The 24,493-nt window shown below is 41.9% G+C and overlaps 1 protein-coding gene across 1 annotated transcript; it reads left to right on the top strand.

Moving 5' to 3' along the window:
* The first annotated feature begins 11,088 nt into the window (after window positions 1–11,088).
* On the top strand, window positions 11,089–23,767 carry wnt5a (wingless-type MMTV integration site family, member 5a). Its single transcript, XM_083920899.1, has 5 exons — window positions 11,089–12,111; window positions 15,246–15,394; window positions 17,661–17,908; window positions 20,847–21,139; window positions 21,693–23,767. The coding sequence occupies exons 2-5, from the start codon at window positions 15,258–15,260 to the stop codon at window positions 22,149–22,151; spliced, it is 1,137 nt and encodes a 378-aa protein (XP_083777025.1). The 5' UTR covers window positions 11,089–12,111; window positions 15,246–15,257; the 3' UTR covers window positions 22,152–23,767.
* Window positions 23,768–24,493: the final 726 nt, after the last annotated feature.

The following is a 24,493-nucleotide window of genomic DNA, read 5'->3' on the forward strand; positions in this document are numbered from 1 at the left end:
GAAAGTCCTGAGGTGCCGCAAAACACAGTGTGTTAGTGCCATTAAATGTTGCAAGATTGAACCGCACTCCCTTTTCATTAGTTAGGTTTAGTTCACTATTCATCGAAAAAAATTGCTTGTTTAATGAATGTTCTTTTTAGGGCCTTTCATGCACAACACTGCCCACCACATACCCTACAGTAGCTCTCTACCCTGAGGCTGCAAAGTTGGATTATTCCCCCCAAAACATTCCCCATGGCCTCTTTCCTGATTATCCCCCTTCTACCCCTGTTATTGCCGGCTGGCAGTTGGACTCCACAACCTAGATTACCTACCATACATGCACATACAGTACTAACAAAAAAACACTCCATTAGATGCGAAATGTTTTTTTTATTTTCTGAATCTCTGATAATTAGGAATGCATCATTTAAACTCTGACTTTTTCTTTACTCTCTTTTTTACTATATACAGTACATGCTAGCTGCAGTTCATCTTATCTCTGAGAGACTAATGCTTAGAATTGTCAACTTTAAAAGTAGCTGTTTGGCATTATTCTTAAAACTCCTTCTCTCACACACTGAAACACAGACTGAGGTAGAGATCACTAGCAGACCACAGGCATTGTTAAAGCCTCCCTATTTATCCACAGCATATATCCTATGTGTTTCATGTCCTGGGGCTATACTGACCCCAACAACATGATTGGCTCTTCCTGAGACCGGACTTAAATAGTATTAAGCACCACAGTGCAGCTGTGCTAGCACGAAAACACTCACTCCACTTTACATCAAACTCGACTTTGTCACTCTCTCAGATCCTGCTTGCAGACACATCTTGCGTTTGGTTAAATAGAGTAGGAAAATAAGCCGTTGCCTATCCATGATGTGTGAGAAGGAGGCACATGCATACTAAAGAGAGAATAAACCACAAAACAAAATCAGTTAACCCCTCGTCCAAGTGGGATGGATGAATAAATGAACACATTGTTATCATTGGATGGGCATGTGCTCTAATGTTTGATAACCAAACACAAAACTTTGCTGACTGTGTAAATCTCTGTCTGAACTTGTCTACCTCAAATACTTGTAGCGACTGAATAGACATTATTATCAGATTTTGTTGACACAAGTGTCCCGCACACACACATAGATAGAGATTCATACGCAAACACACACAGGTCCACATGCAGGCGCAGAACCGCGCACCAATACACACCTATGTAAAGGTGAGCCCTGTTTTCCTTCAGAGCAGATTGAAATCTGAAGGATCACATTTATTTACTTAACTGGTTCAAGTGATCCTAAATAGATCTGAGATGACCAAACCAGACCAAACCAAACCATTTGAAATCCAAAGCTCCAGCTTCATTGTATCTCTGCCCGGGTCATTTATAGCAGGCAGACACCCACGCACACACGCACACACACACACGCAGAATTTATTCCCTGGTCTATATACCTGTATATTAGACTCATGTCCAAAATGCCCAGATGCAGATCAGTAATCAGCCTTGTCTCATTATTGGTGTTACCACTCCACTTTTTTGTCTGTATTCTGCCAAATTTGTGTGCTCAGTCTTAGAATATTTTTTTATATTGTAGAAAAATGAAACAGGAAATAAATATGTTTCTATGTTTCCAGCCTGGTATGGTCGAAGGGCAAATCATTTAAGAGAGGGAAGTGAACTATGGACAATAAAGAACAGATGGAGAAACTGAGTCTGTGGGCAGAGAGAGAAAGAGAGGGAGAGAGAGAGAGAGGAAGCGACTGGTTGGGTCAGGAGTGAGGACTGATGGGTCAGTGGAGTTGGTCTCATCTTGAGAAGACATCAAGAGGCTGAAGCATTAACAGCGCTCTAACCAAGGGGGGACTGCTCAAATGAGCGCAGCAGTATTTTTAGAATATGCACACATATACAAACACTAATATGGAAAGGAAGACAGTAGAGTAGACACACTCATGGTGAACAAAATGCAAAGTAGCAGGAATAAAGTCTTCACACCGGCCCACACAGTATCTCCAGCATGGAAACTTTCCTACTTTATAAAACAAAAATATGAATGTCTGTCATGTTTTGCGTGTGTGTGTGTGTGTGTGTGTGTGTGTGTGTAGACTCTTAAGCGCATGTTACGCTCTAAACTTGTTTATGTAAGCGTAGCGCCTCTACACACATATCAGGGTACTGGGTCAAACCTTCAAAGCAGAATGAATGCCACCATGCACCCGCACCCCCCACGCCAAGCCATCCACCCTCCCTCCCTTACCCGCATGAGAGCGCGCCACAGCTAGACTTGCATCCACTCCAATTTTTGCGAATGGGGGTGAGAGGCTGTTACCATGTCAGTCGGCATGGCCTCTTATCGAATCATCAGACTACCCTCAGATTCTCTTTCCAGATGGAGGTGAGATAGGGCCTCAGAGGCCCGGACCCCCGCAGACACTGAGAGCATGGAGGCCTCCCCTGATCTCTTACCTGATGGAGGTGCTTTAATGTGGGCTCAGATTTCACTTGTCTCCCCTGCCTGGCTGGGCCTGCACTGGTGTCAGGATGTCGGCGCGTTCTCGGCTTTTTTCGGCCTGGATTCTGATGCCGCCACTGCTCCAAGTCAAGGTGTTGTTATGGGACACAAGCTCACCAGGGTCACCGAGCTATTCTTACTAGGAAAAATAGGTGCTATGGTGGGTTGTATACACAGCCGTACAGGCACTCACAGGCAGAGTTTGACACACATGCAGCTGGCCCACAGTAGAGGTCTTGACATTTCTCCCAATAACATAAACACTGCCACTCATACAAGTACTGTGCTCAGAGTGAGAGAGAGGGAAAGAGAAGGAATCCTGTGATAAGGCAGAAAATAAGCTTGAAGAACTAAATGAGTGAGATTAGTCAGGAACTTCTGAGCGCTAAGTGAGACAGATCAAGAGAGACAGAGTGGGGGAGGAGGAAAGAGGAATTTGGGAGCAGAGAGTTTCATGCACCTTTTATTGTTGTTTTGCAAACCTATATTTTAGACCTGCATGAACATTTTGCACTTTTATGAACATAGTTTCTTTTTCGCCCCAAGTGATGAATGAATGTTTTTAAAAGATGTCGCACCAATAAAGTTTCCCTCTCTGATGCTCTGCATTTGCATTTATTTGCATGTATTCAGATATTTATGCACATGCATTGCTTTTTATGCAAGTGTGGGCATATGTGAGTGTGCAGGGGTGCTTGTATCCACGTCCCAGGAGGAGGTACTGCAGATTGCACCCGTATCATTTGCACATTGGCACACCTTGGCTGGACTCAGGAAACTCATCACCATTCCACAGATCATCATTCCTCACAGGATTAGAGACAAAAAAGAGGGAGAGAGTTCATGGGATTGCTCTTTTACCTTTTCGTTGCTGGCACAGTTGTTGCTATAATTTAGCTAAAATAATAGGAGTTTTCAAATTGCTACCAGTGTCTTTCTCCATCTCTGCCTCTGTTAATTTCAAACCAGATGTCAATTTGAGGAGGCATAAGGCACGCACACTAGTGAAGAAGCGTTTGAATGGTTAGAAATGGCCCGTGTGAAGCATGCACAGTGTCTGACTCACTTACAGATGCACGCCGCCTCTCCATGGGAGTTGAATAAGTTTGATACATGAGATTTTTATTTTTTTCATCAACAGTCAACTCCACCTAGTGGTGTTTGCCCTGAAAAGATTCCTGGCTGATGCAAGGAATGAACTGTAATGAGGGAAACATTACTCCAGCAGTTGTTTATCTGCACGGAGTCAGAAGGGAAGATCAATACTTAGGTTTTTGATATGAATCCCAAAAAAGCTATAAACAGTGCATATAATGTTTACTCTGAGATCTGGATCGGTGCTGTTCTTGCAAGGACTGGCCATTGCTAGAGAGCAGTTGTAGACTGTGTTAATAGGTCTCCTCACCACCTCTTGGCCTGGCATCTGTGAGGCTTGCTCACACTTGCTTTCACCCAGCATGTGTTTGCTCATATGAAGGAAATTATGTAATTAGCCTGTGAGGGATTGTTTTCTTTCACTCTTTCCCCCCTTCTCTCCCGCTCTGTCTTTCTTTCCCTCCCTCTTCTTGTTTGCACTCACTCTCTCTTTCTCTTTCTAATCCTTTGACAGCAGGAGATGGTTAATCTGAGCCACACCCTAGCTCACCTCCTTCATTAATAGCCAGGGACCATCAGTGGAAGAAAATGAGCGCTTGTCATACAGATCTTAACTGAAGAGCAGCTTTGTTTAACATCAAAGGGGGAGTTTTGAGAGGCGTATGAGGGAGTGGAGATGGAATATTTGGGGTGTGCAGGGGGTTGTGTCGGTCTGGGTTATGTGCTGGGAGATGGGTGCAGGGGTACACGGGCAGCATCGGGGGGAGGAAAACCTGGCATTTTGCTCTCTAATTCCAGCCGGCCTGGAGGCCTGGAGCGCTAAGAAGGGCCTCACTGTTGCTCTCTGGATCAGCCAGGTATTGCTTACATAAAAAGCAAGTGAAAACAGCTGTAGGGATAATTAGCTTGATTCTCCATTACATGCCATGAGGGCCAATAACTAAAAAATGGAGTTTTGTTTGGGTTAGAGCTGCAGTCTCAACCAGGAGGAAGTTGTAAAAGTCAGGAAGAAAAAAAGAACGAGGAAAAAAAGGAGAAATGTAGGGAAGAAAGGGCAAGCTCTTGAAGCAATTGTTGCTGAGGAGATGTTCTCTCCTCCTGGAGTGGTTTGATGTAGGCCATATTTTTTTAAGGGTTCCAAAGGGCTGTGGTTTCAAAATGACTGGATGGGCATGTGCACACAGATCCTTTTCATGTATCCATTTAGTACTGATGTGAGTTTTTAGCTCATGGGAACAGGTCACCTCAGATCAATTCATTGGTACTGGACCAAATTGTAAGTGATTTTTTTTTATCACATTAACCTCAAACATTACCTTTCAACAGAATAGTAGATAGATTGTAGGATTTATTTTTTACCATCATTGAGCATCTTGAATCACCATTACATCATACTCTCTGCATTCAGTATATCAGACATATGATAAGAGCAGTGCTTAGTTTTGTTGTTGTTTTCATTGCAAAGCATTTTGTCAAAACTGCTTCTCCTCTGACCTTCTTTTCCAAGGTTAAATAGATCGTCCTATAAGAAACATGATCTTTTCTCTGGTATGTGACCACAGAAAAATATCATGTAGTCACAAAGTATCTCAGCAAAAGATTTTGTTTTATGTATCTGTTTGATTTGTGGGCGGTAATGGTAATTGAATTTGGTGAGTTGCTCTTTTTTTCTGTAGGAGAGAAAAGACACCAACCACAGTGTAATTCCAAGTGAAAGAGTAGCACTTTAACATTGGTGGTCCCAAAGCTTTGCAAGAATCCATTTAACAGGCTGTTTATATTAGTAGCACTTAAAGACAAGAAGGAGTTCAGCCACTTACATTGAGATTCTCAGGCTTGATATCCAGGACAACAACAGTTGGACAGAAATAAAGACCAGAAATACAGGAAGACTAATAAAACAACTTAAGGCCTATTTTACCTATCCACTGACATATCCACACAATATTGATTAATTAACACAAGGGTACTAGGCAGTAGATATGGGTTTTCACCTCAAGTAGACCTCTGTTCCTGCAGAGGGCATTTGCAAATTTTTATAAATCAATCCAGACGCAGGCTAAAGCAGTATTAATATGAGAAAGTGTTCACCCTGTCTGATCCCACCATCAAGCACACAGAGAGTGGAGGAGTGGGGAGGAGGATGAGGGTTACGCAGGGAGTAGAAGATAGGAATGGCTGATTGGAGTTAGAGGTAGATGATGGCTGAGTGCTGCAGGAGGGAGAGGGAGCCTATATTCTGCTATTGAAAGGTACGCACTGGCAGCAATTTTGATCTAAAACCAACCCATTCATATGTGTCTGAAAACCTACTTTAAGCGAAGTGGCTCAATATGATAATGGGGGGGGGGGTTACATCTCATCTGGTTGAGTGAGTGTCAAGTGTTGATGCTACAGTGTTATCAGTAGCTATTCCTTTAAAGATTTAGGTCACAGTTAGCATATTACAGTGCAATTTATCGCATTCCTACCCATCCAGTCCTCATCAGCCCAACTGCTGCACATCGCCAATGTCTGTTTGATAAATGGAATCTCCATGTGTGTTTACCACTTTGTATCAAGTGCATTAAGTTGTTTTCAATCATTTTCTACTTATTTCCTAATTGTATTTGACTTGGATACAGAAACAATGACAAGTGCTGCCTCGCCAAGCTGTGGACTATATTTAGAAAAACAATAACTTGTAAAAATGTCCTATTTGTGTAGTGTAGTATATGTGTAGCTGACTTTTTTTTTGCTGCCTTTAGCAGCTGATGATGCAGAAAATTGTGAACAATGACCTTTGGGCTAAAATGCCTGTCAAAGCCATTGAGCTCACTAAATTATCCAGAGCATGGTTGTAGCTTTTCTGGCTGATATACTATGCTTTTCTTTGTCACATGTTTCGAAAGTGGCCACAATCATGACTACAAATGCAGAACTCTGGAACATAAAATTCCATATGACTTCAACACTCTGTCACAACATACGGACATGTAAAATAATCAAAGGCCGATAAGCGTACACACATTCGTGATCACATAGCGACACACACTTCCTCATTAACAACATGAACACAGGCGTCACACATGAGTTTGTGTAGTGAATCAACTGTTGTGTGGAAATAGTGAGGTGTTGACAGAGAAGAAAGAGGAGCGGTCTTCAAACACATCCATAGGCAGGTCGTGCTCTCCATTATGCCCTGCCGGGGGCCGTATTTGTTGATTCTCTGGCCCCCAAATCATTAATTTAAGTGCAGACGACGGTGAAGAAACCTGAGAATGGCGTCCAAAACACATGCACAAATTTATACACACAAGCATTAACATGCGTAGACACACATTTGATCACACTTAACAGGCAAGTGGGTTTATGTGTACACACACACACACACACACACACACACACACACACACACACACACACACACACACACACACACACACACACACACACACACACACACACACACACACACACACACACACACACACACACACACACACACCGCCCTGGGTTGCATAACAAATGATGGCACTTTAATTGCTGTGCATGTTTATTTATTCCTGGCTGTAACGGATGGTCCTACTCTGCCTGGCAGCCAATCAGAGGGAGACAGGAAGAGTGTGTGAGCAGCCCTGCAGAACTGGACACATTCCATACAATTTACAAACACAAAAACTTAAGCTGCTACCATTAAATACTGGTAATCCCCTTATGCTCAAGATTACTCGGGTCAAATCACCTTCTAACTTTACCTGTGAACGTCTCTGGTCCCCAGCAAACAAAGTCTGTAATAAAGTTCTATCACCATGCCCTCTCTGAGTGACTGATGATAACATCTTCAGTGATTGGTAGTTATTTCGGGGCCTGTTTGCTCAGCCAATGAGGCGCCCCCAGCGAGCTAGGCATACATCATTGTTTTGTTTTTTTTCCACAACCTAACCCCCAGGAAGAAGTAAGTTGTTACTGACTGCTGTGAGGCCTGAATAACAGACACATTCTGAATTTTTTTTTTTTTTTATTAATGAGCACTTGATGTTTGGGCTGCTGCCAACTGCATTTAGAGAATTCTTAAGGACCTCTGGAGTCTCGCCAGACAGTTAGAGGAAGAAACTAGTCAACCTAAAGCTAAGGAAAGACCAAATATCTACATTGGACCTGAGTTTCTAAGTTCTCTCTGTCCATTACCAAGCAATGTAATTGTATGAAGTAACCTTTCAGTAGAGATAATTAAAAAAAAACTATCAACTAACTGTGGCTAGATGATGCATCTTCATATCCCTGTGTGGATTATCATTTGTTTTTCATTCTTTGTGGTTGATCTCTCATACTGATGATTTTTTCTTAATGTTTCTTTCCACAGCTACTTATAGAGCCAGGTACCAAGAGGTTCAAGAATATCCAGTGCAAGCATTCCCACCACCATGACCACCAGACATACATACTATAAATCCACCATTTCAGTGTATCATGGACAAGCTCAGTGTACAGCCAGTCAGAAATTATCCCATCTTACAGATGAATGCCACCTTCGCTGACATGCAAATGGCCCAATGAGGGTGGGTGAATGTCCCTCACAAGGACCATCCGTCATCAGAGAGGAGCTTCAAGGTATTGGCAAGCGGCCTTCATTCCCCTCACTGTTTTCAATAGACTGGGAGCTGGATTCATTTTACAGTACTGCGGTGCTACAGAGTTCTGGCTCCAAATCAACCGGCAACCACTCCACCACTGTCGACTACTGGTGCAACTAAGATGAGCCAGTGGAACTATCCCTAAACCCATGCCAATCCTGGACTGATTTACTGTATGATGGCATGAATGTGTTTACTTCTGCAGCTAAATATCAGACATTTGTAAATATAACAACACGGACCTCAAAATCCACAATCCACAGAGACCTTCTCAATGTACCGTGCCAAAGGAGACAACCCTGTCTGCTGAAACAAATTACTGAAATGGAACTGCATCTGAATCATTTGGATAAACTGCCCTAGTTAACTTATTTCTTTGACTGTCTCCCACTTCCTGCTGAGAGATCAACAACGAAAGGCGAATTTGGGCTTAAAGATGCCCCACAAAATAGTCCAAGGATCAACTTACACCTTTTAAAAAATAAAATCAGGACCCTTATTAACAGGGAAGGAAACACGGCTGACCTCAAATCAGCCAGCTTACTGTAAGAACAGTCTGTTTATACATTTTTCCTTGTGTTCTTTTAGCCTGCTGTGCGTTTGTTTAATGAACCAATATCATGTTCTGTTAGCTTTTCTACATCCGAAACAGTTTTGAGTGCCACTCTTTCTTTTTTTTGAAGCTTTAACAGCTTTGTGTGACTTATTAAGCTGATGACTGATGTCTTATTTTGTGTTTATTTGTTGATCCTGTGAATCTGAGTGGCGCATTTGTTTATAATGAAGTGACTTGCATTTTAAAGCACTGTGTCATTACTTTTTTCACTGTATGATAATGTATACAGCATTGTGGTTTAAGTTCAACAGTGTCTCCATTTTACCCTTCCCTAACATGTACAGTTTTGTACAGTGTGTGTGTGTGCGTGTGTGTGTGTGCGTGTGTGCGTGTGCGTGTGCGTGTGCGTGTGTGTGTGTGTGTGTGTGTGTGTGTGTGTTTGTGTGGTTTCATGCTGCTCTCATGATTGTGATGACTGTGAAAGTTTGAGGGGTAACAGTATTCACCCTTGACTCCTTCCACAGTGTTGCAGTGGTCAGCTTGTTTCTGTTGTTTGAATAAAAGTTGTTTCCACAAGAACTACAACTTGTATTGTATCAGAAAGACGATAATGTGAACATTGATAATCTTTGGTAAATTTGAGTGCATCAATGGGTATTTTCACAAGATTAAAGTTTCGCTGCCACTAATGGCAACTACAACAACAGACTCTTGCACTGCCCAAGAATGAATTCTCCCCAGTTTTCATGGTCTACCAATTCTCTCTCTCTTTCTCTCTCATAAACTCAGCCAGATGTTGCCCAGTTTTCTTCCTAGGGGAACGTGTGGGGGGGGGGGGGGGGGGGTAGTGAGGCATGGTGAGGGATCAGAAATGTGGCTGAGCATGTTTTAAGTGCTCTTTGACGCAGTCGCAGCCTCCAGCATCCACCACGGTAACATTAGCTGGGAACAGAACTCTTGCAAGATTTGCAAGCACTTCACACTCACTTCTGCCACAGGTATTCACAGTCACATGAAGAGTTAGATTCCTAAAGGAGATACACACTTTGTGGAAAAATGTGACAAAATGTAGGCTGTTAGAAATGCATCATGAGTTATCTATAAAGGTCCCATATCGTATAGAGTGAGATGGCGTGGTTTTTTTTTATTATAAAGTGCTAAAGGTGCTATATAAATACTGTAAAAGTATCAAAATGCACACAGCCCATATTCAGCAACTGTGCCTTTAAACGAGCCGTCAGGACTTATGTACTGTTGTGATGTCACAACTATACTATATATGTAGAAAGTGCAGGTACAGTGGCATTACAGTCATTCGCTGGCCGTATAGCACATTTTCAGTGTGAACCTGAAAATTATATAATATGTCCCCTTTAAACCGTTTAGGGGGCTGAAATCTTCTGTATGATTTTTAGGCAGACTTGTGGGACTCAGAATTAAGCTCATGTAAAATGATTTTTGTTTTTATATGCATATTTAAAATTATTGTCTCCCTTCATTTAAATAAGGGTTGATTGGCGCATTTTAAATTGACTGCAACAAGATCAGTATCATAAAAATGTCTGAATGAATTTCTTTTCCTCTGTTCCTCCTCCCACCATCACCTGAGGCAAGTCCTTATTTGGGCATACAGCCAGATATTCAGGTGACTTCCCCCTTCCATTAATTTTAGCATTGTTTTACTTATTTTACTGGCTGTTATTCTATCTCTTTCCACAATCCAAATTAAATTCTGTCCAGTGCAATTGAAAATAACACGGCTTTCACCCCAGCGCGCACGGACTGCGAACTCTACAGTGACACACGTGAAACTATTAAACACTTTGCCCTCTGACACTCATCGTCGGGTTCATTGAAAAATATCGAACTATAAGCCGACGGATTCCTCCAGCATGTTTTGAGATAATGTACCATAAAATAATAATTACCGTAATGACCGTAATGTTCACAGGCCGCCCTTCAGGTGATGATAGCAGCCTGTATAAGCACACGATATGGACCTGCTTGTCTTGATTTTACTGAGTGGTAACTCGATCTGCTGCCAGCGAAAATCCTAACTCTGCACTGGTATGGATAGGGTAATAGCCTCGGGTGCTTTATAAGTTTATTTTAGGTAATAGAGACGCTTGTTTTGTTACAGCCTGTCCCGCCCCCCCCACACACACACACACAATTTTACCTACACTCAAATTCCTTGCTTCTTGAAACTTGGTGACTGGAAGAAGAAAAAAGGCATTTGGGGAGAAATGTGAAGCGCATGCGCCATCTCAAGGTTTTGCGCTGCGCATCCATGCTGCAATGTGCTAGTTTGTGAGAGGAGGCGAGGGAAGCAGGTGAGAGAGAGGGAGAGAGATAAGCAGAGAGGGAAGGATATAGTCGGTGATACTTTTCTGCACGTCAACACACAGACACACACATACGGTGTGGGAGGACGACAGACTCGAAGCCTCAGCAAAGCGACTGTTGTTCACACGCTGTGCTCTTTTCCTCCCCCTGGCACCGTGCGCGCTCGCCAAGCCGCACTGTTTGGAGATAGTCCGCGCGGAAAGTTTTTTGGAGCATACTGTCTGGAGCCGATTAATTGTGGTATCTGTTTTTTCTAAGCGGGTGACTTGCTTTTTTTTTGCATGAGAAGACTTTTAAATCGAGCTGAGGAATTGTCAAAGTTGGGTTTTTTTTTTGTTGCACAGAATGGAAGGTAAATTGACAAGTCGTTTGTGGAGAGGATCACCGTGTGGATCTTTCCGCAGGTGAAAACGCGCTATGACCTGAGCGTGTCAGCGACTGGATTTAATGTTCATAACAAGATTTACACGTTTTTGGTTTGACATAGTGTGTAGCTATAATCTGGGACAGTGTTTCACTTTGGGGTAGGGATTCTAAAAGTAGGCCGCTTTCAATTAGAAGAGAATCGACAAAGTATACATCCGACGTTTCCGCCAGTGACACTTTGGGTTGCCGTAGATGTTTTTATTCGTTACCGCAAAGTCACGCACTGTTTCGTTAAAGGAACTGATCATTTCCCGACACACTGTCATTGACACTTTCTATACCCCACTGCTTCCTAACATCCCTCTGAACTGTTTAGCGCACGGAGCGCATTCATTGATTGTTGGACGATCGTGTTTCACCAAAACACCAAACCTGAAGATATCGTTGGCTTTTTAGCGTTACGCATTCTTCACTCCAGGCAAGCGCTGAGGAGAAAACGGATAAAACGTAGAGACTTGTCTTCACTGCAGCGGAAAAGGAAATCTTAAATCCACCTGGCCTGCTCTGGGATTATTGGTTTGATATCGTCTGCAGAAAGTGGATTACAACTTCTAACGGGCTGTGCTCCCTGGTGAGTAGCCTGTAGGTCTCCTGGTTCACTCACTTTTCCATTCAGCCCGGTTCATTGTTGGACTAATACTGGTACTTGAATGTGGACAAAAAATCTTGACAGATGTGATGCGTGAAACTTTCAATCCCCTCACTGCACTGACTGTGGTCCATATGTAACCTGCTGGGCAAATAGGCCTATTAAAATCAGCGAAAATGAACCATAAAGCATTTGTTTTAAAATGCATATAAAGGAGGAAAAATAGACTGCTTGCTGTTTCCATTGTTAACGGTCCCCATTTAAAGTCAGGCGATGTTCTTTGTGCTGCTTCTTCTCATCAAAACCTTGTACCTGGCTCCCTCTCCTGGTTTTTTAAACAACAGGACAGGCAGAAAAGGAGACTCATCATTTTTGCGCTATTAAATGCGGATACTGTTTCACTCATTTTTCAGTAAATTGACAGTGACTTTTTAAAATTTGTATTAAATTGCCATATACAATATTTTTCCCCGTACATCCCTACAACACAAAAACCTCGAATACATTGTCCCCGTGCGTTTTCTCCAAATGCTTAAAGATGCAGGCCATACTGTAAATATACTCCCTTAAAAAGAGCCCAGTCATTAATAAAAAGTTGTCATAATTTTAAACTATTACACCATAATGATTTCCCCGTCACATTTCACAATATTTGTTGCTCATAATTTTAAAATGCTATTATACTTAACTATAATAATGTTTAAGATAGTTTTGCCAAAGGTTCCAGCCAGAGAAAACTTACAAAGATACAGACCAACTTTGAAAAAAGGTCAAATAATTCAAGTGTATTTTTCACAGTATGCTTCCTTTCTTTCTTCAACTCTCTGCTTTCATTTAAATCGATGTAGTCCCATATGGCTCTTAAAATAGCTCTTAAATGATCCATTGCAACAGCAGCGCCCGGTGTTCTATCATCCTGACCACTGCATTCTAACTGCCCTCTTCCTGAAATTTGCCCAATTTGATGCCACTTTTACCGACAGATATCGGCGAAGTAGTCGTCAGTCATCCAGTGAAGTCTCAATGAATATTTGACTCGGGTCAAATCATTTCAGGGGTAACGGAGCGCAGGATTTATGCAGCTTGCAGTGACAGAAATGCATTTACGTATTTAAAAAATAAATTACAGAGACAATTAATATCAATGCTCCAAAGTTAATTGGAGCATTGATATTAATTAAGCAGCATTAAGAAATACATACTTTTATATATAAAAAGCCTCGTGCGTCTCACAACGAATACTATTCTCTACTCTGATTGGCTGAGACTCAGCTGTGAAACGTCAGATAGGCTAATTGCACTCACCTGTGGCATCATGCAGACATTTAAATATGAATATGCAGAATGACACGGGTCAGCTCAGCTGTTGAGTGCCAACTGACGAAGTATCCCGCTTTGTGCTAATATAATATTTGATTATAAAACTTATTTATCCCTAAACTAAAAATATATATTTAAATCGGCTTCCTGGCGCCTAACAACTCCAATTAGTTGGTTTAAAATCAGTGCCGCCCTCCGTGAATGATTGCTTAAATTGACGTGGAAGAACTGTAAGGAACATAACATAACCTCACCAACTATTATTACTGAAGCAGCACGCAAACTGAAAGCACATGCTTGTGTGAGTGCGTGTGCGCGCGTGCGCTGGGTGAGTGATGGTGAACTTGGCCTTGTCTTTAATGAGTATTAGGCAGGCCCAGGTCTCCACGACTCAAACTTGGAAAAATAACGCAGCATGACAAATTAGAGCTGCTCTGAGTCCCAAAATTCACACACGGCCCAACTGGAAGGCTGGCACTTCGGTTTAACTTGCAAATGTAAGGCTAATTATTTTTAAATTATTTTCTGCCTACATAGCAGCCAAACTACATCACCAAAGCCACACTGTTGACTGCAGATAATTGACATTTGTTTCCTTGTTCAATTTCTCGTAGTTTTCGTAAAGGAAAAGTCTGCACAGTATAACCAGGCCCAGACTATCATCCGCTGACGTGGCTCCTTTCAGTCCGATCCAGAATCAATTAATACACATGAAAACGAATTGCAATACAATTATAAACCGCCATGACCGTTGTTTTTCAAATTACATATTTAATGGCCATATGCTTCACAGCTCCCAAATTATTTAATTAACAGATCAAATGTCTTCTCTTAAATGCCCAAGTTGGGTATAAATATTCCTGTTAAAATGTTTATTAATTATAAAAATTGCAAAACAATTTTATTGTTATTTAAACCTTGCCACCAGGAACAAGGACAATCAGACCTGCCATGGCTGGGAATGAACCAGTATGAAATAAACACAAAATGATGTGTTTTATTCTAAGCCCATGATTTTGATTTTATTTTTTAAGTTAACCATCTTTGCATAAAAACGTTTAAGTTAAAATTAAGACAATTTAGATTTGACTCTTATGTCTACACTAAACTGTAGGCTAAAATGGATTTAAAATAAAACACGCACACAGTCTATCGGACTAGGCCTCTGTCTGTCTGTCTGTCTGTCTGTCTGTCTGTCTGTCTGTCTGTCTGTCTTTCTCCGAGTAAAGTGGACTGTCAGGAATGTGTCTCGGTGGGGTTTCATGGTCATTGTGTCTTCTCCGGCTGTAGGTCTATCAGTCTTATGGGATTCACACTCAGACCTGCTGCCAAATGACTGCTCTGGTGTGCAAGCATTGATGGCTTCAGGGCTCTCATCACACACACACACACACACACACACACACACACACACACACACACACACACACACACACACACACACACACACACACACACACACACACACACACACACACACACACACACACACACACACACACACACACACACACACACACACACACACACACACACACACACACAAGAGCACACAAGCACACAAGCACAGTGCTGTTTACATGTAAAAGAGAGAGTTAAGATACGTAGGCATACGGCTGAAAGAATTTTTCCGGCATTCCCTTTATATACTGTATATTGACAGCACAGATATCTGTCTCTGTCTTTTTCTGTGTGATGCACAATAAACTGTGTGTAAGACAGGCAGACAGGCAGGCAGGCAGGCAGACTGACAATCATCCTTTTTTTTCTCTCTTTCTCTCCCTGTCCTCCCTCAGATCAGCAGCAGTATGAACCTGGGGCTGGGCTGTTTGTGTCGGCCGGTTTACTGGCCTTTTGGCAGCGTGTTGGACTCCAGACACTGTGTCTTTGCCCTCACTCTCCTCACACTCCTCATGCAGGTGGTGGTGGAGGCCAACTCATGGTGGTATGCATTCATTTTCTCTCCATATGTGCAGTATTTTTGTGTGCGTCTTAAATGTGTGCATGGTGTGTTTACTTGTGTCATGGCAGTGGAGATTGTCAGCTTTAAAACAGAATTTTCTTTCCTTTTCATTCATAGATGAGTCACATTTGTAAATGGGTAGCAGAGCCCGAAAAGAGTTTTTTTAAAAAGACATGAAAAAGCCAAAGATCTAGGGTAATATTGTTTTTTTTAAAAAAGCATTTTGTTAGTGTTTATGTTTGTCTTTTACTCCGTTTCAGAGTCAATATCAGGCCTGTCTGTAAGAATGTGTGTGCGTGTTTGCTAAGTAAGCCTCCTCAGTTTCAGTTGCACCACATATGAAGTAACACAACATGCTGACTGTAGCACATTAACTTTTCAGGAAAGGACTTTTTTTACCCTTATTTTCTTTCTTCACATATTGCCAAACCAAAATTATGAATATTATAGAAAACATAGAATTCTGTGGTTTATGAGTCGGCGTCCAAATATGTGCAAATGCGACGTGTGTGTGTGTGTGTGTGTGTGTGTGTGTGTGTGTGTGTGTGTGTGTGTGTGTGTGTGTGTGTGTGTGTGTGTGTGTGTGTGTGTGTGTGTGTGTGTGTGTGTGTGTGTGTGTGTGTGTGTGTGTGTGTGTGTGTGTGTGTGTGTGTGTGTGTGTGTGTGTGTGTGTGTGTGTGTGTGTGTGTGTGTGTGTGTGTGTGACTGCCATTAGAAAAGTCTATATTTGCACTTAAACACATAGAGCACTTCTGATATGGGGAAATACTGTTTACCAGTCACTTTAGAGGCACTACTTAAAGCAAATCACAGTCCTGTGGCTGTTTCTGTGTTTTTGTCTAATTGTGCACTTGTGTGTGATTGTGTATCCCAACTAAAGTGATTATAGAAGAACATTGAGCATTTCAGTAAACCCACACTTTGTGTAAGATTTTTCCATACTTTGAATTGGCGGATCAAGGCCAGTAATGACATCATGCGGTGATGGGCTAATTATATGAAAATAACCGTTCAATAAATTAATTTGAAGAGGATTTATACAGATAAACATATTTTAATAGGCTCACCACAGTAGTTGACTACAGTAAAGTTTAAATAATGAGTTGGATTTACCAGCTGAGGACTCGCACATTACCACAGACCCTTTTGGAAAGCTGAGTTTGGAGCACAAACTGTGTGTGTCTTTGAGTTTCCTCTCTGAGAGGACACACAGGTGTGAATGATTTAGAGTGTCGGAGCAGTGGGCCTACTGACTGTGTATGTGTGTGAGAGAGACAGAGCGTCAGTTGGCAAGTCTGTGTGTATGTTGATTTTTTTTTTTTCTTTCTGTGTGCTTATGTGTCTACATCTGTGTATATGATGTGTGGGTTCCCTCGCTGCTGACATTCTCCAGTTGATCAGGTTACACTGGGGGCTAATTGTCTTTCTCTTAGGGCTCAGAGATGGGCTGCTCTAATTGTCTTGTGGCTTGGAACCAGATGCTTAAACTAGTGTTCCCCTCTCTCTGTTTGAACTGTGTTTCTCTCTCTGTCTCTCTCTGTCTCTCTCTCTCTCTCTCTTTCTTTCTCTCTCTCTCTCTCTCTGCCCGCTTTTCTTTCTCATACAAAATTGGATTGTAAATTGAATGTTGGATTAAATTAGCTTTCTTTATTGTGATACTGTAAAAAAAAGTAATCAACTTTGATAAGGTGAGTTATCCACATTAATCTTTTGCAAAATGCTGGCTTTAAAATATTTGTTTCATTTAAAATGTTTTTAGAGGCCTTGACACGCAAAAACTGTCCTGCATTTTGAAAAAAATATATATATATGGATGTGGATAACTCACTATGAACGTTGTATAAGCTGTCAACCTCTGCTTTACGACACTGAATACAAAAAAACATATGTTTGTGTCGGATATGGTTTTGCCCCTTTTTAACTTCAAGCAGTTTTTACTTTATTCTATCTTTTACTAAAGTTTCTTCATCACTTTCACTTTTTTCCCCTCTCCGACTTTCCTTTTCCCCGCTTGTCTATGCTTTGATTTACTGTATGTTCTTGGCCCTGAAATAGCACATGACTTTAAGTCCAGTATCGTCCATGAAATAAGAATGTACCGTATAACTGCACCTTATTTCACTGAATAACATGGCTTCTCACATGAGAGGCATAAACTAATCAAGTGAAAGCATCTGTTGACTGGCCTGCATTTGTGTCATAATGGCAAATGAGAGAAAACAACTGCATTTTTTTTACCCCCATCCAGGTCTCTGGCCATGAACCCTTTACTGATTCCTGAGGCCTACATCATCGGTGCCCAGCCTCTGTGCAGCCAGCTGGTGGGCCTGTCTCAGGGCCAGAAAAAGCTTTGCCAGCTCTACCAGGACCACATGCAGTACATCGGTGAAGGTGCCAAGACAGGCATCAGAGAGTGCCAGTACCAGTTCAGACATCGGCGCTGGAACTGCAGTACGGTGGACAACTCCTCTGTTTTCGGACGAGTAATGCAAATAGGTAAGAAATGGGTAATTTATGTATAAAAAAAAACATATATTCTGAGAAACATGTATGTGGACACACAGATACAAACACAGTGTGTGTTCACAAATAGCAGCATGTATGCAGGACATATTCACTGGTGTTATTTAGAATCTGTACATTCTGTGTTTTTCCTCTCTTTGTGCGTGTGCGTGTGCATGTGCGTGTGTGTGTGCGTGTGTGTGTGTGTGTGTGAAATGTATGGGGCTGTTGATTCTCAGCAGCTGTGTGGAGGGAATAGTTGGTGGGTGAGGTTGCTGGATAAATCACATGTGGCTTTGGCCTGCTAAACCAGCTCCCGACATGGAGCAGGAGGGAGGCAGAGAATCTGCTTTTCCCCTGATGAATGCGAGACAATCTAATCTAGTTTAACACACACACACACACTGTGGAGCTGGACTGAAGCTGCCCTGTATTTACAAGTAATGGGAGTGCAGTGAGTGTATTCACCAATATATCACCTAGTCTGAGATTAAACTGTCGTGCGTGTGTGTGTGCTCGCTCAGATCTGTTATAGAAAGTTCAGGGGCTTTACAATCCTCTTTTAGTGATCCCCACTCTTGTATCCTATCACTTAACATGGTTTGTTTTAGTTTTCTTTGGATGTGGGCCTTCACCTTGAGCTAATGTAAAGGTAGTTTACCATTTAGTCATCATAACTCTCCAGCTAAATTATAATGAAGCTATACAATGTCAGTGGTATGATTTTAGCAGAGCTACAGCAGGCTTGGTCGCAAAGTAGCAAAAGTTAGTGCTTGTGTTGCTTACATTTTGGGAATCTTTCAAATTCCTCTAAAGTAGCACATGCAGAGGGGTCGGCATTTTGTTCATTTTGGTTGGCTACTCTTTAAAGGGTCGGTTCATTCAAAATTCTTTAAAAAAAAAAGAAAAAACACATTTCTCTCCAATGTAAATCATACACATTTGTCCAGATTATGGGATATCCATTTTTGAGATTTCTGCTCCCACTCCAATGCAATTAATGGCATAGATGGTGAATGGAATTTCATTTGTGGCTCTCACAGCTTTAAAAATAACCTTTTAATGCGCTCAACAGCAACGTGTCTTTCCAGTAAGAAATTATTCCCATTACTCTGATGATCCACAGAACACGCTGTCAACACTTGGTGACTATTATTAGTTAGGAAGTAGTTCCACTGAAAACTGATCGCACCAAGGTCGGTAGATGATCCCGCAAAGCAGGATATTGTTTTTGGAAAAAGACTTAATATGTGAATGTTTTAGAGTTAAAGTTATGAGCACCGAAAACAAAATTGAATTCACTTGCATTGTACTTGGGCGGTGGGGAGAATCTCAGAGATGGATATCTCAACGCCTCAGCACATAAAACTGAAACTGCATGGATGGATAACATTGGAGTTTATTATTGTTTTATTTCATTTTTTAAATCATTTTAAAATGTGTTTTTAATTTAGCCGAACCCACCTTTTAATGTGCTATACTTAAGAGCATACCCTACAAGATGTGTGCATAAGTGTGTCTGTGTTTTTACACTACTCCTGGTGATTCTGCCTGTCTATGTCTCTGGCGCTGCTGACTCCCTCTCCACAGATCAGTCTTCATAGAAACCTCATCAGCGACCGTTCTCCGATTCCTTTTCTCCCTCCCCAACATTGCTCCCATCTCAGCCCACTCTGGGCCACGTAAACATGTCCTCCCCTCTATGGCTGTCTATCTAAAAGCCTGTCTGTCTTACTGTCTATGTGCTGGCATAGGACACTGCTGGTGATTTAAAGCTAAGCTCCAGGGGGTGCTGCTGTGGTTCGGTTCAGACCCGCTCCCCTGTCTGGCTTGGCTAGCTCCAGGGTGGGGTACAGGAGAAAAGAGATAGCAGTGTGGGAGACGGCAGTTTGTCTGTCCACAGGTCCACTTTTAGGCCAATATCCTAAAAGTTGTACTAGATAGACAAATTCCCCCTCTCTCTGATCACCTCTGCTCCTGCCAGATTTCCCCACCTGAACATCTTTCAGACTTTCCACAAGGTTTCTTTATTTATCTCATCATTGTCTTTTTTTTCTGCTTTTTGTGATATAAGTGCATGAATGTCTCCATTTCAATCTTTCTTCAAGCTTTCTTTTTTTTCTTCAATGTCTTTTTCTTGACTTATCTCTTCAGTTGTCTTTTCTTTCTCCTCTCTCATCTACCATTCTCTGTCCATCTGTTATTGTCATTATGGAATGCTCTCTAAAGATCTGGCCCAGCAGGTATATGAGCTTTGCATTTTTATTTTGCAGCATCCTCAATCCCCCCATGTTCAATGTCAACACGCAGCCTCATAGTTTGGTTTGCTTTTTTTTTTCTCTGTTAGCCGCTTATCTTCTAATCTCGGTTTTCTCTTCTAGTCTGTGGCTTTGAACAGAGGTCCGAATTGATTGGTGATAGCAAAAATGTCATACGTATTATTTATTGTTTCTTAAGACTTGTCTCTATAGAGGAAATGTTGAGGGTAGAAACAGTGGGTGTTAATGGGCAATGGCTCCAATATCAGTCACCCATGAAAAGTAAAAGAAGTGGTGTCGTTTTCAATTTGGGTGAAATGGCAGCTGCTTGTTAATAAGCATCTCTGTCACTGGAGGGCGCTGTCTTCTCTCTGGCCGAAGCCCAATAACAGCAAACCAGATTACACCATTCAACATGTTGGTGATGAGGAGCCTGCAGCTCTTGGCTGAAGTGCTATTTAATCTTAAATGTATGGTCAATGCTGTCATATGACATCACATCTCATAACACAGAATGATAGAGGCAAACATTAAGTATGAAATAAACATACAGGCATAATCTTCAAAAATGGGAGCAGTAGATGGACGTGCCTAATTATAAACATGCATTTCTCGTTTACTCTGTTTCATATTGTGTCAAATGTGTCATGATGTTCCTGTTTGTGTGTCTGCAGGCAGCCGGGAAACGGCGTTCACATATGCCATCAGCGCAGCCGGGGTGGTGAACGCGGTGAGCCGTGCCTGCAGAGAGGGGGAGCTCTCCAGCTGTGGGTGCAGCCGTGCGGCTCGCCCCAAAGACCTGCCACGAGACTGGCTGTGGGGTGGCTGCGGAGACAACCTCAACTATGGCTACAGGTTCTCCAAGGAGTTTGTGGACGCACGCGAGAGGGAGAAGAGCTACCCCAAAGGCTCCTATGAGAGTGCCAGGCTAATGATGAATATTCACAATAATGAGGCTGGAAGAAGGGTAAGACACCTGGGTTATTTGCACACACACACAAACACAGAGATATAAACTGAGACCAACCAGTGATATAAAGAGCAAGAGCAAGAGGAGTTGGAATTGAAACAACCCAGGTCTATCAGATAGATCCCCACTGATCATCTGCCTAACAGCTCTGTCAGCTCTCCTCTCCTGGGGCTTTGATCTGCGGGGAGAGTCATTGGAGGCAGCCCCGGCGTTTTTTTTTGCGCTTCCAAACATCTTGAAACCACCTCAAAGGAATCATAATGCCAGATATCTGTTGCCAGGCTGTTCTCTTTCAAGTAGGACAAATTAGTGGACAACGTAGTATTCAATGCACTATTGGAGACATGGACAGGATCATTCTGCCCTTTATGGCAAAGTGATGCCTTATGAGATCATGAGCAGCACGTTGTGCAAATATTTATGAAGACAAGTCACATTAGAAATATGCAGCATGGACATTTATCAACAGTTTGCCAAATAAAAATAGATGTTCTTCATCTGTTTATTAATCCATTTATTTTTTCTCTCTTCCCCTCCTTTCCACTTTCAGACGGTATCAGACCTTGCCAATGTGTCCTGCAAATGCCACGGGGTATCGGGCTCCTGCAGCCTGAAGACTTGCTGGCTGCAGCTTGCTGATTTCCGCAAGGTGGGGGATGCACTGAAGGAAAAGTATGACAGCGCTGCTTCCATGAAGCTCAACACACGAGGAAAGCTGGTGCAGATGCACAGCAAGTTCAACGCTCCCACGAGCCACGACCTGGTGTACATCGAGTCCAGTCCAGACTACTGCCTGAAGAACCAAAGCACGGGCTCCCTGGGCACAGTGGGGCGCCTTTGCAACAAGACCTCGGAGGGCATGGATGGGTGCGAGCTGATGTGCTGTGGCCGCGGTTACGACCAGTACAAGGCCCAGATCGTGGAGCGCTGCCACTGCAAGTTCCACTGGTGCTGCTACGTCAAGTGCAAGCGCTGCACCAAAATCGTAGACCAATTTGTCTGCAAGTGAGAAGAGGAGTGTTGCCTGTGTGTGTTTGCTTGCAGACGCTGGGCATACATCTAAGTGTATCCATAAGCGGAGGTGCAAAGGAGTTGAACACAGAGAGAGAATGGAAGAAAGAAACTATATAAATTATATTTATAGAGTTAAACATTATGCCATTTCAAAAAGACTGACTTTTTAAAAAAACAAAAAAATCTTATGTCTTCAGAAACTGAGAGTATCGTGAAATATTTATTTTGAGATTGTTGTGTTTTATATTGGCCAAGTCATCACCAGCTGATTTTAACCCATTCAAGTACCTAAAACTGGCTAGAAATCTCCCCTACCCAACCCCCATCCTTTTTTAATATCATAATTTTTTTCTTGTCAGATGGGCCACACTGATTGAGAAATTGGACTGTGCTTCCAATTTCCAAGAGTAGTGTTTGATATTTGTGGCATAGCTGATCAAGAGGTCTTTGTTTGTTGTTTGAGAATGACTGTGTTGAAAGGAGAACGCATGTGTTCTTTAGTGTATGGATGTGTTTTCATGGGCCCAGTCTCAAACCAGCCTTCACATCCTAGCTGAAGTCTGCTCGTCCCCTGTCACAACACAGGGAAGTAAAGTGAGGAGCACTGTTGGTTTGTACTAGTCCTTGGAGTACAATGAGTACAATAAGAGGGCTGTTTTGGGGATTGGGCCATTTATTAAGCTGTCCCAGAAGCTTTAGAGTTCCCCAGGTGCTGCAACAAGTCCTCCACCATTATGCACTTTGATACAGAGGCTTAAACCTGTCTGTGCGTGTCTGTTCAGCTGTTTTATTTTTTTTACATTTTTTTTACTACAGTGCATCAGCAAATATATTAATATTATAGCCTACATTCTTTTCCATATTAATTCAGATTATCCATTTAACATTATTCTACAATACTTAATATGGTTTGAATATATATGGGCAATGTTGTGGTTACAGTGGTGAAATATTCCATGCTCTGTGTATATAGTATGTCTATCCAACCAATCGGTAAACTGTATTTATTTTCTTTAACCAGCTAAAAAATAGAAAAGCATCATCTCCATCATAGATCAATATTTAGTCGGACATCCCCAAGTTTTCAAGTCACTTTTTAAAATTTTGTTCTCACTAATGCGGCTCTTCACTGTTTTTGTAAAGGGAAATGCACCTTATTGTTTTGTCACAATTCTTTCTTCTCACTTATGCTCAGCTTAACTGTTACACACACACACACACACACACACACACACACACACACACACACACACACACACACACACACACACACACACACACACACACACACACACACACACACACACACACACACACACACACACACACACACACACACACACACACACATATATATATATATAAGTATATTATATATCACAGATGTTCAGATTTTTATCATCGCCACAGACTTCCAGTACCACTCTTTACCTGCTCACTATCCCTGTGATGATTCTCAATAGACAAATTATTTCTACCAATCCAAACATGTATATTTATAAGCTTCTTCATGAATTTGAGGTTTGTTAAATGTAATGTGTTATAGCTGATATTTTGTTACTTTTTACAAATTGGCTCATTGCTCTACTTTGTTTCAATAAATATCAAATGTAAAACCAGCAGAGAAGTATTTACTCACAGTATTTTTTCAAGTCTTGTTTGTCTGCAAAGTCTTTTTTTTTTTTTAAATCGCCTGACTTAAACCTTCTTCCTTTCTACATACAGTTTAGCTTAGTAAATAAGTTCATCTACCTGAAATTTGTGTATGCCTATTTAATAGAGATTTTAATTTTTCTTCTAAATGTAACAGCATTTCAGGGTTTTTCTTCATTCAGTCTCCTCACCAATGAGCAGATTTGGTGACAGAACCCACATTGAATGACAGCTGTTTTTGGCATGTAGTGAACAAAGCCGAGGAGAATTTTCTTGAGTGCTTTGGAAGATGGCCTGAAGATTGGGTGTCTCTCAGGGGGATGGTTGAGGTTGTATTATAAGTGCCCCTCAACAATCCAATGACTGTGGATAAGTTAATAGAATGATTAATCATATTGTGTCAGGAGAATAGGAAGAAGGGAGATTTTAGATGTGGGGCGAACAGGGCTGTCTGGAAGACGACTGGGCCTTGTCAGAGGCTGCTGGAGCTCAAGAGTAGACGCATAGAACAGGAGAGCAGATTGGGTAATGAGAAACAGGGGATTACTGTACATGAGGGCTGGATGAGAGGAGAGTAATAAGAGAGTAGAGGCGCAGAGAGAGAAAGTGCTTTAATGGAAGTAGAGCTGAAGGACTGCCATTACAGTGTAAATGGTCCTGACATTGACTAATATTTACATTGGG

The sequence above is a fragment of the Echiichthys vipera genome, assembly GCF_963691815.1.
Source record: "Echiichthys vipera genome assembly, chromosome: 9".
In the NCBI taxonomy this organism is placed as follows: Eukaryota; Metazoa; Chordata; class Actinopteri; order Perciformes; family Trachinidae; genus Echiichthys; species Echiichthys vipera.

What these genes read in the sequence shown, in the direction of transcription:
- wnt5a (XM_083920899.1), top strand. Translation starts at nt 15,258, where the DNA reads ATGAACCTGGGGCTGGGCTGTTTGTGTCGGCCGGTTTACTGGCCTTTT. An exon ending in GTGGAGGCCAACTCATGGTG is followed by an intron (nt 15,395 to 17,660) that starts GTATGCATTCAT and finishes ACCCCCATCCAG; the next exon opens with GTCTCTGGCCATGAACCCTT. An exon ending in ATAATGAGGCTGGAAGAAGG is followed by an intron (nt 21,140 to 21,692) that starts GTAAGACACCTG and finishes TTCCACTTTCAG; the next exon opens with ACGGTATCAGACCTTGCCAA.